Source organism: Callorhinus ursinus, unplaced genomic scaffold, assembly GCF_003265705.2.
Source record: "Callorhinus ursinus isolate GAN/ISIS: 27379988/994484 unplaced genomic scaffold, GSC_fseal_2.0 scaffold18, whole genome shotgun sequence".
Taxonomy (NCBI): Eukaryota; Metazoa; Chordata; class Mammalia; order Carnivora; family Otariidae; genus Callorhinus; species Callorhinus ursinus.
The window spans coordinates 3,805,699-3,822,026 of NW_027397080.1; the positions used below are offsets into that span (position 1 = coordinate 3,805,699).

General features: G+C 40.0%; 1 protein-coding gene across 1 annotated transcript in view; it reads right to left on the bottom strand.

The window, feature by feature from the left end:
• CCDC30 (coiled-coil domain containing 30) overlaps window positions 1-14,875 on the bottom strand; it is an 85,942-nt gene extending 71,067 nt beyond the window's left edge. Inside the window, exons 1-4 of the mRNA XM_025856365.2 lie at window positions 13,456-14,875; window positions 6,135-6,212; window positions 3,905-4,025; window positions 1,962-2,155 (exon numbers count right to left, since the gene is read on the bottom strand). Coding sequence (XP_025712150.2) covers window positions 1,962-2,155; window positions 3,905-4,025; window positions 6,135-6,212; window positions 13,456-13,584 — 522 coding nt within the window. The 5' untranslated portion in view covers window positions 13,585-14,875. The remainder of the gene's footprint in view (window positions 1-1,961; window positions 2,156-3,904; window positions 4,026-6,134; window positions 6,213-13,455) is intronic.
• Between the last annotated feature and the right edge of the window lie 1,453 nt (window positions 14,876-16,328).

A 16,328-nucleotide genomic window follows, 5' to 3' on the forward strand; every position in this document is an offset into this window, starting at 1 on the left:
AATCTTTAAAAAATAATAAAAATAATAAATAAATAAGTAAATAAAAACAAAGAGCAAAAAGTACTTTATAAATAAATAAGTAAAATGAATAAGAAATTTTAGCAACAATGTTAGGTGTCGGTCAGTGTATAAAATAATTATATTTTTAAATACCAGTGACAGATAGTTAGAAAATTAAATTCTTTTAAAAAAGATAGCATTTGCTATTAATAGCATCCAAAAATATGAAGTACCTAGGAATAAATGTAACAACAAGAGTGTAAGATTTTATGGAGAAAATCATAAAACTTTACTTATATACATTAAAAAATACATGGATATTCCATGATCACAGATCACATCAATATTTTAAGATAGTAAATTCCTCTTCAACTAATTCATTACAACCAAAAATCAAAATCCCAGATTTTGTAATAACATGAATCAGAATGTTACTCTTTCCTCTTAAAATTATTTAGTGACTCTCCAGACCTTCTATAACAAAGTCCATCAAATGTTTTTATGCCTTGGGGTGCCTGGCTGCCTCAGTGGGTATAGCCTGCAACCCTTGATCTTGGGGTTGTGGGTTCAAGCTCCGTGCTGGGTTTAGAGATTACTGAAAAATAAAATCTTTTTATTTTTTTATTTTTTTAAAGATTTTATTTATTTATTTGACAGAGAGAGACACAGAGAGAGAGGGACCACAAGCAGGGAGAGTGGGAGAGGGAGAAGCAGGCTTCCCACCGAGCAGGGAGCCCGATACGGGGCTCGATGCCGGGACCCTGGGATCAGGACCTGAGCTGAAGGCAGACGCTTAATGACTGAGCCACCCAGGCGCCCCTGAAAAACAAAATCTTTTTAAAAATTGTTTTTATGCCTCTAGTATGGTTCAGGAACACTGATGGGTGCTGAGTCCAAACTTTAGCTTAGTATATGAATCTCACCATGATGTGGTTCCTGAAAATATCTCCAGCCACATTTCTCAGCATTCACTCACACAAGCCAGTCTGTAATATACACTGTTTCCTCTGCAGAAATGACTTTCCCAGCTTCTTCATCTAGCTAACACAAATTCAGCTTTCAAACTACTACTCAGTATCTCCTCTGGAAGGCTTTTCAGTCCCCCGACCCATCACGTCTGACTCAGATGTGAAGCCCTTCTCTGAATTTCTCGAACCTTCTATGCCTTCCCTTATCATGGGATTTTACACACTGAACTATAATCACTGGCTTTTTTCTTTCCTCCATTAGCTTATAAGTTCCTTGCAAGTCCAAATCATGTCTAACTTGACTTTGTTTCTATATCCACTGGCACAGAGCCTGGCACATGGGAAATCCTCAATAAACAATAACAATAATGCTAATTAATACTCTGGTTTCTCTTCAGATGGCATAAATCTTTCACCTTTTATTACAGATTTCTGTGGAGAAAAAAAGCCTCACAATAATGCTAATTAATGTGTGAGGTACTATTCTGGAGCCTTATATATGTTATTTCATTTTCATGATAACCTTGTGGAGTAGCTGAGCCGATCCCAGATTTTATAGATGAGAAAATCAAGGCTCACAAAAGTTAACTAACTTGCTCAAGTTCATTCTGAGAACAAGTGGCAGAGAAGTCCATCCAAATATAGAACCTATATACTTGGGGTGCCTTGGCAAAGTCGGTTGAGTGGCAAGCTCTTGGTTTTGGTTCAGGTCGGGATCTTAGGGTCCTTAGATTGAGCCCCACATCTGGCTCCCCACCAAGCAGGGTGTCTCCTTCAGGATTCTCTCTCTCCCTCACCCTCTGCCCTTCCCCCCACTCACTTGGACATGTACTCTCTCTCAAATAAATAAATCTTTAAAAAAGAACACCTATATACTTAAGCATTATTAAAACTGGCTTCCTAATAATTTAATGAATGAATTATTAAAGAAATAACAACAACAAAAAAAACTGATCTGCCTCTTATTCAATTACCTACTTAATTTCAGAATACTTGGGCAAGTCCTTTCTGTAGGTTACTGGTCATACATCTTTGTGATTCTGGCTTGGAGCCCCCAGTTTCCAGTTTCCTCAAGAGTGTACTTCTTTCTACCAGTAAGTATGTAATCTGTTCACTGGGGCTGCTCAGAGCTATTTCAGATAAGCCCTCTTGATACAACATTTCTTCAATCTCTTTTATTTGCACTTCTGTTAGGAAGAAATAACAGAAACAAAACTATTAAAAGAAATGCCGGCAAATAATTGCTGTTATAAGATGTTAAATGTGTTTTTAATGAAACAGCAAGTTAATTTTTAAAAAATCAGCTACACTGCTACTAGCACTCTTCTCCCCATCCCTCCAGGGTGTTTGCAAACTTTCAGAAAAAATAACAAAAAAAGTAGTTGGAAAATGTTCTCAAAAGCAGTAGATATTCTTACTGTTGCAGAATTTTAAAATTTGTTGTTGTTTTATTGAGTGCTTACTATGTGGTAGGTATTGTATTAAGCACTTAAGATAAATTTATGTCATCTAATCCTTGCAACAATCCACTGAGGTAGGAAACATGATTATCCCATTTATGAGACAAGGATGCAGGCACCAACAAGCCAACTAATTTGTGTAAGATTACTTAACTAGCCCTGCCAAAATTCTTCATGATTTCAATACTCAGGTAGATTATTCTAGTGCCCTGGCTTCTCAGTCTCTTCACCGACTAACTTCCAAAGATTGAGTCCTCCACCCCATCTCAGCCCCTACTCCACAGTAATTCTCTAGACCTTGTTAGCAGCAACTCCCTAGTCTCAACTTCAAGCATCCCATTCTCCAATCACCCTTTCCTATGTACTTCTTCTAGTAGCTAGATGTCAACAAATTGTTTTTTAAGATTTTATTTATTTATTTGACAGAGAGAGACACAGCGAGAGAGGGAACACAAGCAGGGGGAGTGGGAGAGGGAGAAGCAGGCTTCCCGCTGAGCAGGGAGCCTGATGTGGGGCTCGATCCCAGGACCCTGGGATCATGACCTGAGGCAAAGGCAGATGCTTAACAACTGAGCCACCCAGGTGCCCATAAATGTCAACAAATTTTTGACCATACTGGCAACTATAATCCATTAACTTTAAACACTTTTCAATGTTCTTTATCCCACTCCCGTTCTCATTTACTTTCTTACCTAGCTTAGATTCATCTAAGCAATTCATCATTACAATCACCCCCCTTGAAAACATTCACAACTCCCTTGCCCCTCTTTCCTTCCATTATACTTGGTTGACAGAACTCCAGCCTGTAAACCAACCCTTCACCTCTCCTGCCCCTCACTCCAGAATTGAAGTGAGAAGCTCTAAAATGAAAAATAAAACAAAACAAAACAAAAAACGATTCCAAATGGAATATCTGAGGTGCCAGGGAAAATGCTGAGCAAAGAAAATAATAAATGTGTGGTAAATATAAGTAATCACTGTCCCTATGTAATAATAATATTATCTAATTTGTGAGGTTAAACAAAATAGAATATTCTAAAGGGGTCCTATCCATGTCTTCCCTTGTAGCTTTGTAGTACTTAATAAATATTTCCTGAATCCTTAATATGCTAGGTACTTTACAAGGCAGGTGCTGTGGGAAACACAGAAACCACTAAGACCAGGGCACGATTTCTGCCCCAAAGGAGCTGACACAGGTCACTACGACACAGTGTGGTAAGTGCTAGAATAGACACTGAAGGAAATAACCATCCTGTATTCTCTCACACACATTCCTGACTCTTTCAGAATAGATAATTTAAAGACTAGACAGAAAATACACTCAAAACATTATAAGTACTTTTCTTGGAGTGGAGGATTATATTTTCCCCCTTCTTTCTACTTTTACACATTTCCCAGATTTCTGTAATTGTCACATATTATTTTTAGAAGTAGGAAAAAAAATAAACTTCACATTGTTACAAAAGGAAAAATTACCCTGTTTGGGTAGGAGCTCTTTAACCACATGTCTATGCTGTTTGTTTTCCTTTTCACAACCATGAGAAAATGCTTCTTTTTCCTCTGTTAAGTTATGGACATGGTTTGCATAGTTTTCTACCTAAAAAGAAAATAATACATTTTCTTACTCTTAGTCCATGGTTCATATAGTAATCCATATCAAATCTATGAAGTGAAAGAGTCATTGAGAGATCACCATACTATCGTGTCTATAATCTAAGAAATAAACAGAAAACCTAGCTTTCCTTAAGTGTGGGTCTCCCTCCCTAAACTTCCTTCCAGCTGCTTCGTGTTATCAGACACTGTTTCGCACAGATATGATGACACATCACCACAAATTTCTGGGACAGTCACAATCTCTAATTTCTTTTTTCCATTAACTTAACAGGTTTCAAATCAAGTCTCCTTATCTATGATTTAGGAAATATAGCATGATACCCATGAACAGAGAAAAATCTCCACAGTAATTGTTTATACTCCTGTACTAACAATGATGATTAAAATGTCTGAAATGTTAACAGAAGATTGTATTAAAATACTGAGTATTTTTTAAAAATAGCTTTTGGTTAATATGGCAGCTTCATAAAAGGTACTTTTATATGGTGCATAATAATAGATTAAAAGCTAGCTCAATGCTCCCGGCACTATATTAAGGACATCAAATACTTCATTTTCCCCACAATCCTCTGAGACTATTAGCCTCCCACTTTATAGGGGAAAAAGCAGCCCGTTAGGGGCCAAGGGATTTGCACTGTCATGCAGGAAATAAGGGGAGGCCTAGACTTCACACTCAGCAGGGCCAAACCCAGAGGCTAAGCTCTTACCTACTGTGCCAAATTGCTTAGAAGTAGACTACCAAAGTAACTGCCTTTTGCTGAATTGTGTTGAGACCTATTGCACAACTCCTCATAAAACGAACAAAGAGCTGAATGGTACAGCAGACATATGTTACAGCAGACATAACTCAGCACTGCCACCCAACTTTGTAACTTCCTGCTAATCTTCAATTTCTTTCTCTTCAAAACGGCAGGAACAATAACACCTATTTCTAATAATAACAACTATAATTTATTGAATACTTGCTAGGTGTCAAGTACATGTGTGTGAAATGTTTTATGGACCTTAACCTGTGTAAACCCCACACATCTCTTTGAAGAAGCTATTATCATCCCCATCTTACAGATGAGAAATTTCAAGTTCAAAGATGTTAACTAACTTCCCCCAGGTTACACAGAAAGACAGTACTAAAGGCAATTTTTCACCCCCATGTGCCTAATGTTAAAGTTCATGGTCTATTATGCTGTCCTGCTTTTGTTCTAAAGAAGCTGCATTCTTCTTTAAGAGTTTGGAAATCAAATCAAAAATTCCTCTAAGAATTAAATTTAAAAATCAGTGAGTTGCCTATCTTAGCTGAGATGTTGAAACACAGTAGAATGATTTCCAATCAACCTGAGAGAATTTCTTTACTCATTTAGAGAAAAAATATGTTGAAAAGTAGGTTGATCAGTATTGGAAACATCAAAAGAGTGATAAGAAAGTCAAAAGATGCCATTATCAACTCCTCTTAAGGGCTAGGTACCCTGCTTGGTTCTAGTCTACAACAGGTCCAGAAATAAAGGCAGGTATAGAGAGCTCTATTGTGGAAATCAGGCTATCTTAGCCACTGCTATAAAAATTAGAATCATTTGTTCAGCAAGTAAACATCTGTAATGCAGTGTACCTGTAGAGAAAGAATCCATCAGCCACAGGACATGCATGTCTGGTTCTTGTGGCAATTACATTTCTTTTTGTCAACTAGTAAGCTGGTATCTATTTTTCTACAAACTTCTCTGTGAGTGTAGTTAATATAAGGTCACCTTTGAGAAACAGATCCACTGACTAATCAGGTTTCTAAGCCTACAAGCTACAAGCAAGAGAGTCAGCTAAAGGGCTGGTTATTGAAACATGGATGAATTTACAAAGATAATGAAAGCCACCTTGAGCAGACCTATTTGGATGTCCAATCAGTCATCTCTGGGTAACATCCCATACATGTACTCTACTAGAAATGAATACAGACTGTTGGAACATTTTAGGGAAAAAAATGTACGTGCAAGTGCTTTGCAAACTACACAGTAATATTCAAATGTTGGTTTTTAACATGTCAATTTAATGAAGGACAATGAATAAAACCACAGGTATCTTAGAACTTTATGTTATTAGCTCTTACTTCTTTCATTTCTTCCATGTACTTCACTGTAATTTCTTCTAAATTTCTGGTAGCAGTGCTCAGCCCGTCTTCACTGTTCTGGAATAAGCACCAAATAAAATAGAGTGGTTCTTCTGTAGCAACAAGGGATTCAACCCCTCCTTTCTCGAGATGGTGAAATACATATTTTATCTGAACTTGTCCCTTGGTAAAAGAGGTAAGCATATGTGTATGTACATACATGCATACAACACACATACACACACGCACACACAACTGAGCATGCAAGAAAACTGACATGTATATACACCTAGAGTTAGACGCTGTACAAAGTAGTTTAGTTCTCCTGTTAATTAATGGGTATGTTATCCAGTTATGATGAACATTTACATGAATAGCCAACAACAGAAAGAAAATTAAAGTTTCAAACAGCTTTATAATATCTTCTAAAATAAGAAATGACGAAATTATATATATAATGCAAATGTGTGTTTTAAAAAATACAAGCTTTTCTGTATGCCCAGTTCTGAAGTTTACAATTTAGTAATCTGAAAATCGCCCAAAGGCCCCTTGCAAAGTTATATGTTCCAAAGAAGCCTTTTTTCCCTCAGTTGAATTTGAGAGATAAAAGGACTCCTCTGGAAGCTAGAGAGCCCACTGATTCTGTACTATCAAGGAATACTCACAGAATATGGCTTATAATTTCTGGTGACTTTTAAATCATTCAGTTCTGTTCTAAAACCTCTTGATATAAGCCTGTCATCAATATTATCTTTAGTTTTTTAAGTTAAAAGTAGTCATGCTACAAAAGAGCTGACACTATAATGGTAGGTGAAAGATAAATTTCTGATTGAAGTTGTATCTGTGTTTCTCTGTTACTAGAACCTCTGGCTGTGAATAGGACTAGCTGTTATAATCAAACATAACTTTTTAAAAATATTTTATTTATTTATTTGAGAGAGAGAGCACGAGCAGTGGGGAGGAACAGAGGGAGAGGGAGAAGCAGGCTCCCCGCTGAGCAGGGAGCCTGACTCAGGGCTCGATCCCAGGACCCTGGGAGCATGACCTGAGTCGAAGGCAGACGTTTAACCAACTGAGCCACCCAGGCACCCCCAGACATAACTTTTAACCAAGTTAATCTGACCAAATTGTAGTGATCTGTATAATTGTTATTGTACTGCTGATAGTCCACACAAACTATACTGTTTTGCTTTCTTATTTGTATTATTTTTCTCCTTTCTTGCTAAGTGTTTCAGTGTCATCATTTTCACATCAACAGTTTTGGTGGGCAATATATAGAATTCTAATTATCCTCTGAACCTCACACTGAAAGAAAAAAGGGCCCAGGCCTGAATCTTTGTACCCCATGTGTCCTCCTCATGACTTACAGCTAAGAATCTTCTTGTGCTCCTCCTCACCCCATTCCCATCGTCTGGTCCCCACTCATATTCTCCTTCTCCCTTTTTAAGGCTGAATAATATTCCGGTGTCTGGGTGTGTGCATGCATGTGTGTGTCTGTGTGTGTATGTATCACATTTTTTCATTCATTCATCTGTTCATGGACATTTGAGCTGTTTCCACCTTTCAACTGGTGTGAATTAACACTGTTGTGAACATGAGTTACAAGTAATCTGTTTAAGTCCCTGCTTTCAATTATTTTGGGTATATATCTAGAAGTAGAATTGCTGTCATATAACTCTGTTTAACTTTTTGAGGAGCTGCCCTACTGTTTTCCAAAGTAGCTGCACCATTGTATGTTCCCACCATACTGCCCAGAAGGGTTCCAATTTCTTCACGTCTTTGCCAACACTTGTTATATTTGTTTTATATATATAACAAGGCCATACTGATGGGGGTGAAGTGATTGCTCTCTTAAACTGTACTTATTCTACAATGACAGTGAGACCTCAGTCCCTGGACCATTACATCTTTCAAACCAGCAGATACTTTTGGCTTTTCCCCTCAAGCCTGGACCCAATAGCTGATCACTGCCATGTCTCATCAATGTCCCCAGTTATCTTGCTCCTTGTCCCACCTTCCCTGAAAATCCCAGCCCTGGAAAAGTTTGACCATTTGACTACCCTATATCGATTTTAGTTTGCTGAGTGCTCGTAGAGAAAAATAAAACAAGCAAGCAGACGGGGCCGCTACAAATTCATGGTCTGCAGCCTGAGCCAAGCTTCTCTCCTGATAGATCAATCTTTGCATTCTTCACCAGATTCTGCTACAGTTTCACTCAGCAGCTATCCAGAACTTCCAGCTCTCCCCTCAAACTCCACATCTTACTTCTCCCCTGTTTTGGCAGATGGCCTTGTCTTCCACAGCACTAATAAAACTGAAGTCATCATAAAACTCTGTCAGCTTCTTCCCCTACAATAAGATACTAGCCTTCATCGTTAGAGAACTTGTTCTCTTTCTCTGCTCAGTGGAGACTTCCATCTTCCCGATCAAAGCAAGTCTCTTCACCGGTGTTCTAGATCCCATCCCATATTGCTTCTTCAAGGAAGCTTTTTCTTTTCTGTATACTCATTATCTCCCTCTCTACTGATGTCTTGCCCTTCATTCAAGATGTTTCTGGTCTTAAAAAGAAAGATACAAAAACAATTCTCCTTTGACCCCACCACATTCCTCTGAAGGTACTGTCCTTCTTCTAATTTGTCTTCCCCTCCTCAAACATCTGCATTTTGGCTTCTGTTCTTACCACTATACTCAAAATATCACTTACCAATAACCCTCAAAATGCCAATCAAACTGGACATGTTTCTATAATTTTTATATATGATCTCTCTGCACCCCTATCTTGAAAGTGTTTCCTTTCTCTGTTCTGTGACATCACTTTCTCCTGTTTACTCTTACCTCTCTGGCCTTTCCTTCTCTGTGTTCTCCCTGAGCTCCTCTTCTTCCATAGCCCCTTGAGACGCTGACATTCCTAAGAATCCTGCCTTTGGCTCTCTGCCTTTTCTCACTCTCATGGTGATTAACAGCGTGGATATAGGAGTCTGACATACCTTGGTTCAAACCCTGGCTCCACCACTTTCTAGCTTTGTGACTAAGCAAGTCACCTAAATTCTTTAAACTTTTATTTACCCCCAAATAAAATGGATTAATAATAATGCCTACCTCATGGGGTTGTTAGGGTTAAATAATAATCTATCTTTGCTAAGCTCCAGCTCTATCTAGAAAAAAAATGGGAAGAAACAGGAACACACTGAAGTTAGAACAAACACAAGTACGTGTGGCAAAGACTGCCAGTTGTCCCCCAATATTTATTCTTTCCTTTTCCCGCAGCATAAGATAACTGACTTCTTGAATGATCATACGGCTGCCTGCCTTACTGCTAGAGACAGCCAAGTTCTGATCAATGGGATGTAAATGGAATTGTGCGCCACCTCTAGGAAGTGCCCTGAAAGGAATGGGATCACTCTTCCTCACTACTTCCTCCATTCTACTGGCTGGAATACACACAAGATAGTTGAAGCTTGAGCAGCCATCCTGGACACCATGGGTTAGAAGCCACCTGCCATAGATAATATACTATCATGAGAGAAGAAATCTGTGAATCTCCGACAATTTCAAGATGCTACCCTATCAGTTCTGGACTGCTTTCTTCTTCACTCTTATTTGGGAGAAATAAATTTCTATCTTTTTCAAGCCATTTTTATTTTGAGCTTTCTGAACCTCATGGCCAACCAATCCCAACTATTACAGAAGGGTTACTTAAAGAATAAGATATACATGCATATGCTGGAAAATAAATGTGACTACATAGGAACTGGATATGGAACTGGACAGCCCATCCTGGACCAGACTGGACTAGTCTATCCTGACCCATGAGGTCTTTCATCTCTGAGTTTCCACATGAATCTGCCCCCGTTTACTTGCTTTTCTACATGGATAGATTTTCTCTGCTTGCTCATCAGCCAGGCTAGAAACAGCCATTCATGTGTTAAGCCTAACTAACTTTTCATATGAAGTCACTTCTGTTCTTTATGTTTTAATTCAAATTCATGAAAGAGAGATGATTATTTTTTGCTCATTCAATGATCCATGTCCCCCTCTCCAAAGTTAGTTGTATAATCCTCATTCAGTCCATTGTCACTGGAATGGGTTAGAAGCAAATATGACATACGAATATGGCCACTAAAGCCTACTCTTTAAGTAAGGATTGGTGGAGAGGTACAAATTCCAGAGAAGAGGATGTGTAGGTAAGAAGACAATATAAAATGCGTCTACTGTTTAAGACCAATGCATATCAAATTGTCTAATGAACTACTCGGCTTGAATCCACTCATCTTTCCCTTCCACCTGCTCCTCCTTCTGTATTGTACAGTTAATAAAATCACCATCAATACAGTTTCCCAAGCTGGAAATCTGGGAGTCATCCATGACCCTGCCTTCTTATTCATCCCACTCTCATTAACGACCAGTCCCTGAATATGTAGATTCTACTTCTTATCTAAGGGTGCTGCCTCCGTTTAGCCTCTCCTCACTTACTGTCCAGTTTAGTGTAATTGCATCCTTAACTGATATCCCTGCTGCCAGGCTGTCCCCCATCCAAAGCCCTCAGACTGGCTGTTCTGAATGCAAATCACTTGCTGCTCTTCATTCCCATTGCTTTCAGGAAGAGTTCAAATCCCTCAGCTTGGCACCAGAGATTCTTCACAACCTAGTTCCTGTCTGTCTTTATAGCCTTATCTTCTGCCACACCTTGACATTAGTATACTTACTGATCCCCATAATGCTGCTTATATTTCCATGACTTTGAACATTTGGGTCGCTCTGCCTTTTCTGCTCTGACACCCCAGAACACACATTTTTCCAGGGGGTTGGTTCACTGAGACTCAATGGTTAGGTAATTTGAAAATTCTAAAAAAGCAGATCTTGAGGTAATATAAATCCATTATTTAGCATCTGCCTTCGGCTCAGGACATGATCTCAGGGTCCTGGGATGGAGCCCATTTCAGGCTCCCCGCTGAGCAGAGAGTCTGCTTCTCTCTCTCCCTCTGCCCCTCCCCCTGACTCGTGCTCTCTCTCTCTCTCTCAAATAAAATCTTTTTAAAAATCCACTGAGTTATAAATGCTCTAGCATCTAAACTGCATCTAAAATTACCTACATAACAAAGTATACACACAAACTATTCTCTATAAAGTAGATACTGAATAAATGTTCATTAACTATCTTAAAAAGATTTGCCCTCCTCCCCAAACTTCCACTTGTAAAGAATGAGTTGGTAAAACTGTCAAAGCAAACTGAGACAGAGACAAAGAATTTTAAATGGAAAGAGAGCAAGGAGAATGGGTGCAGTCATTGCTTCTTGTTCTTATTTCCCCTACAGGTGCCCTCGAACTACAGTAAGAGGCCAGAAGCACACCTCATGTTACAGCACATCTTTTGGCTCTGAGTAAAGGATGAGTTTTGGATCTCATGGTCTTAGAGTGACATTAGGGAACAAAAGTAAATAGCATGGCCACAAAAACTGATATACCCAGATAGGCTACTCACCCTAACCCTTCTTTCTCCCTCCTACACAAATATAATTTAAAAATCATAGGCATCTTAAACATAATTCATATTAAACAGTTTTTTCCTTCTCAATTCCCAAGCAAAATGAGGAGGAAAAATACTTTTCAAAAAATTGAAAACAACGTAGCAATGTTTAAATGCTTAAAATATAAAATTAAAAGAAAGGCAAAATGTACACTATCATTACAGCTATGTAAAAATGTACACTCAGGGGCAAGGGTTGATCCAGGACAGAAAAATGAACTTGATATGTTGGGACAGGGTTTCGTAACCTCAGCATCATTGACATTTGGGCTGGATAATTCTTTGTTGTGGGGGGATGTTCTGTGCATAGCGGGATGTAGAGCAGCATCCCTGGCCCCTGCCAACTAGATGCCAGTAACATATCCCCAGCTGGGATGTGCTGGATATCCTTTGCCAAATGTCTCATGGGGAGCAAGATCACCTCCGGGGTTTAGAGCCGCTGTCCTAGGGTGAGAGGAAAGTTTTTAAAAAGTTACTTTTCAATGTTGCCCTAATGATGTTTGTTCAGTAAATACATATTGGAAGCGGAAAGGCAAGACCCTTAAAACATAGCATCTAACACTCTGCTTTTCAAAAGTTAGAATTTATCCATTAAATGTGAAAAATTGAAAAAGTTTCAGAACTTTTTCTTTTTTAAAGATTGTATTTATTTATTTATTCATTCATTCATTCATTTAGAGTGCAAGCAAGGGGAGGGGCAGAGGGAGAGGGAGAGAGAGAATCTCAAGCCAACTCCACACTGATCGCGGAGCTTGATCTTAAGACCCTGAGATCATGACCTCAGCTGAAATCAAGAGTCAGACGCCCAACCGACTTAGCCACCAGGTGCCCCCAGAACTTCTTTTTCTTTTCCAATCTATTACGGAAGACTAAGCTGAATTTCCCAGTATTTGGAAAATTGACCTGGCTGTAATTTGAGATATCACAGATAAGTGCTGTAATTGGCCTGAGAAAATAAAAATATCCAAATCATTCTAGCCCCCAAAATACCTGCTAAAAGTGCATGTCTTCAAAATAAGTTTACATTTAAACCTGAATACTGAAAAAGAAATAGTAAGACTTAACAAGGAACACAAGACATATTAAAGTTTTTCAACTAAAAGAAAATTGCACTGGCTCTAAATGAATCTTATTCTATTTTTTAAGGTTCTATGTTCCAGTCTTTTTAGGACTATTAAGACTTCTCCCTTGCCAAAAATGTTTATTTTCAATCTCTCCTCCTCATTGTTTCTGTTTCTTGGCTCACATCACAAAGAATGTCTTCTGATTAAGAAACTGACATGAAGGGGCACCTGGGTGGCTCAGTCGGTTGGGCAGCCAACTCTTGATTTCCCCTCAGGTCTTGATCTCAGGGTCCTGTGCGAGCCCACCCCCGCAAACCCCCCCTCAGTGGGTATCTGCTTGAGGATTCTCTCTCCCCTACTCCGTCTGCCCCCTCCCCCATGAAAACGTGTTCTCTCTCTAAAATGAATAAATCTTTAAAAAAAAAAAAAAGGAAATTGACATGAATAGAAGGCACAAGACCTGTTTTAAGCATCTCCTCTCCAGAAAATTCGACGGTATCAAGGCACTGTGTTCATACGGGCTTAAAGTTGAAATCCGGTTACATGATCATTCTGAATGACCTTTTCATAAGCATGAATACATCATGTAAATCTAACATAGTATTCACTTGAGCAAGGCATAATCTTCTTTTTTTATATAAGCCTGGGACAGGCCTAAAAATGCATTTTTATTTTTCCCCCTCCGTTTTCAAAACACACTAGGCTTGCAAAATTTACTGTTTGTATTTACCAATGTGCGCTTCTCCATGCTAGTTAGTTTACCCAAGACAGGAAGCTTGCCATAGTGCAGAGAAACAAAGAAAATCTTCCAAATGATTCCAGAGCTGGAGAATGTGGAATACTTAGCTATCCAAAGCATTGTAGCAGGAAAACAGAGGGAGGTGGTCTATAGATGGCAGAGGTGGTGGAGACGAATGAACATTCAGTGATGCGCAGCATGGACAAGAAAGGGTGAAAATGGCTGTGGAATGAGCAGGATGAGAAAAGTGGCGCTCAGGGTGATGAGAGAAGCGGATGAGATTGTAGCTCGAAAGGTAGAAGGTAACTGACTTGATGACGTCGGATGCTGAAGATACCAAAGGCCTCTCCAGAGCTTCATCGGCAGTTAAGGTTCTGCATGATGAACATAGGACGAACAAGCAGAAAACGGCAGTTCTTTGTTCACAAGCCTACAACCAGGGGAAGCCGTGGCTCGGAGGACTCGGGCCAGGCCCGTCAGGCGCAGTGGTCTGTGCACGGCTGAACTGAATCTTCGCCTGGGCAGTGAGAAAAGGAGCGCCCACCTAACTGACGGGTTCCAAGCCCTCTCTAAATAAGACAGACAGCCTAATTCTAGGACAGGCCTGTGGCGGCTGGGTCCCTGGGGACGGGCGAATCCTTCAGGCAGAATCACTCCAGCCCGCCACAACAAAGGCAGAGCCAGGAGAGGCTCTCCTCCGGTTTCGGGCCACACTGGTGAGAGAAGTGGGAAAAACCTGGAAGGCTAAAAAGGAACGCAGAAAAGGCGCTTTCCTCCTGGGGGCTGAGGCGGAACCGCGGGAACCAGGCCGGAAACTGTCTTTCGGAGAGTGCAGTGAGGATCCCGGCTCACTCGGCTCCACCGCTGCTCAGCGGCCAGCGGCAGGTGCCTACCCAGGCCCGGGCGTCATAGCAACAGCACTCGCCGCAGAGACGCCGAGGCGTCCTTCCGGCGGGAACCATAGAAACGACGCGCACCATTGGCTCAGGGGCTGCTCTTCCTGTGGAGACAGCGCACACCATTGGCCTTTGGGCCGTGGGGCGGGGTTTTTCGGCAAAACAAAAGTACGGCTCATTCCATTGGCTTTGCAGTAACCATGGTAACAACATAGGTGCGCTTTTTCTACTTGGAGGCTACATTTTGTTAGCGGGCATTTATAATTCTCAAATAGCTTCCCGCCGGCCTAATAATCTTGGTTTTATTTTTCTAGAAGTAACTTCATTCTTAAAAGGAAGAGGGTCAGGAGTTGTGAATTTTAAGCCTAGATCTGTCACTACCTGGGGCGCCTAAGACAAATCGCATTTTTCGGACTTGGCTTTATTACAGTAAAAATGAAGAAATCGGACTTGACTAGAATTGTCCCTAAGACAGAAGCCCTTTAGAAGTCCTAGAAAATTCAGTTTAAGTGAACCGTTCCTCCACTTATGTCGTGCAAAATAAAAATTCTAAATGACAACTTAAGAGAGCCTTGGTTTATATCATGTTCATTTAAATGCTCTTATTGCAAGGTTCTAGTTAGTTCATCAAAGCTTGATTTGACCCATGTTTTGGGGGCTCTTACTTTGCTGATATCCCAAACAGGTACCCACATTTCAATCTTATTCTAGTTCCACATACGATCCTTTCCAAAGCTTTGCCAGTTATCTGGATAGATCTCATCCCTTACTTTATGGAAGTACTTCAACCATTTCCACCTTACAAATGTGTTTTCTCTGGTCTAAAATGCGCACGGCCATCACTTCCAGTCCACTTAACTCCTACTTATCACTTGTCACTTCCTCAGGGAAACAATTCTTGGTCCTCCAATCCAGATCAAGTGCTTTCTCATTTGCTCTCATTGACTCGCGTTCCTTTTCATTCTTTCTTGGCACACTCCTATTTGCTGTTAAAACAAACAAACAAACAAACAAACAAACCTCTTGGAATTTTAACATGTGTAAATACTGTTTAAGTGCTCCAAATGGAAATTATACTGAATTGGAAAACACTTCAAAAATTCCATGTAGGAAAGTGGTGTTTAAGCCTGACAAACCAGGATAGGAAATGGTTCCCAAGGGAAGTAATAGTTATGGTAGAAACAAACATTAAGATCACTTCTAGTTTTGGGGCGCCTGGGTGGCTCAGTTGGTTAAGCGGCTGCCTTCGGCTCAGGTCATGATCCTCGGGTGCTGGGATCAAGCCCCGCATCAGGCTCCCTGCTCGGCTGGAAGCCTGCTTCTCCCTCTCCCACTCCCCCTGCTTGTGTTCCCTCTCACGCCGTCTCTCTCTCTCTCTCTGTCAATTAAATAAATAAAATCTTTAAAAAAAAAAAAAGATCACTTCTAGTTTTCACTCCATTTACCCTCGTTGGACGTTCAAACATCATAATGACAGTCATCATCCACATGAAGTTATAGATGTAGGGAAGAAAATCAATCTTTTGCTTCCTATCCTTTTGGTACTGCAGCCACTGCTGACAGAGCCTGTTGTCTTTGAGATTTTGCTAATCAGACCTTAATTGAAAATTTTTGTTCAATGGGACTGCTGCTTCCAGAACAGTCCTGATTGCTGCAGTTGTTTTTCCTCTGCTTGAAAGTCACATTTCTTGATTTAATGACATATTTCAAAGCATCTTTGCACCTCTGCTCAAATCTTTTCAACATTGATCGTATCACTGTCATCAGACACATTGGGCTACCCTGCCCAACTCCCTGATTATCACTAATTGCGTTTTAAATCAAGTATGTAAAGTATATTTCCTGCTTCCACCTACTTATTAATGGCAGTTTCTCAACATGCACTCTGGACCAACCTACAGATCATTTAGGGGATTTTTCTGAACCACATTTCTTGTACACTCCCATCCCAAAGCTCAGGACAGTAAA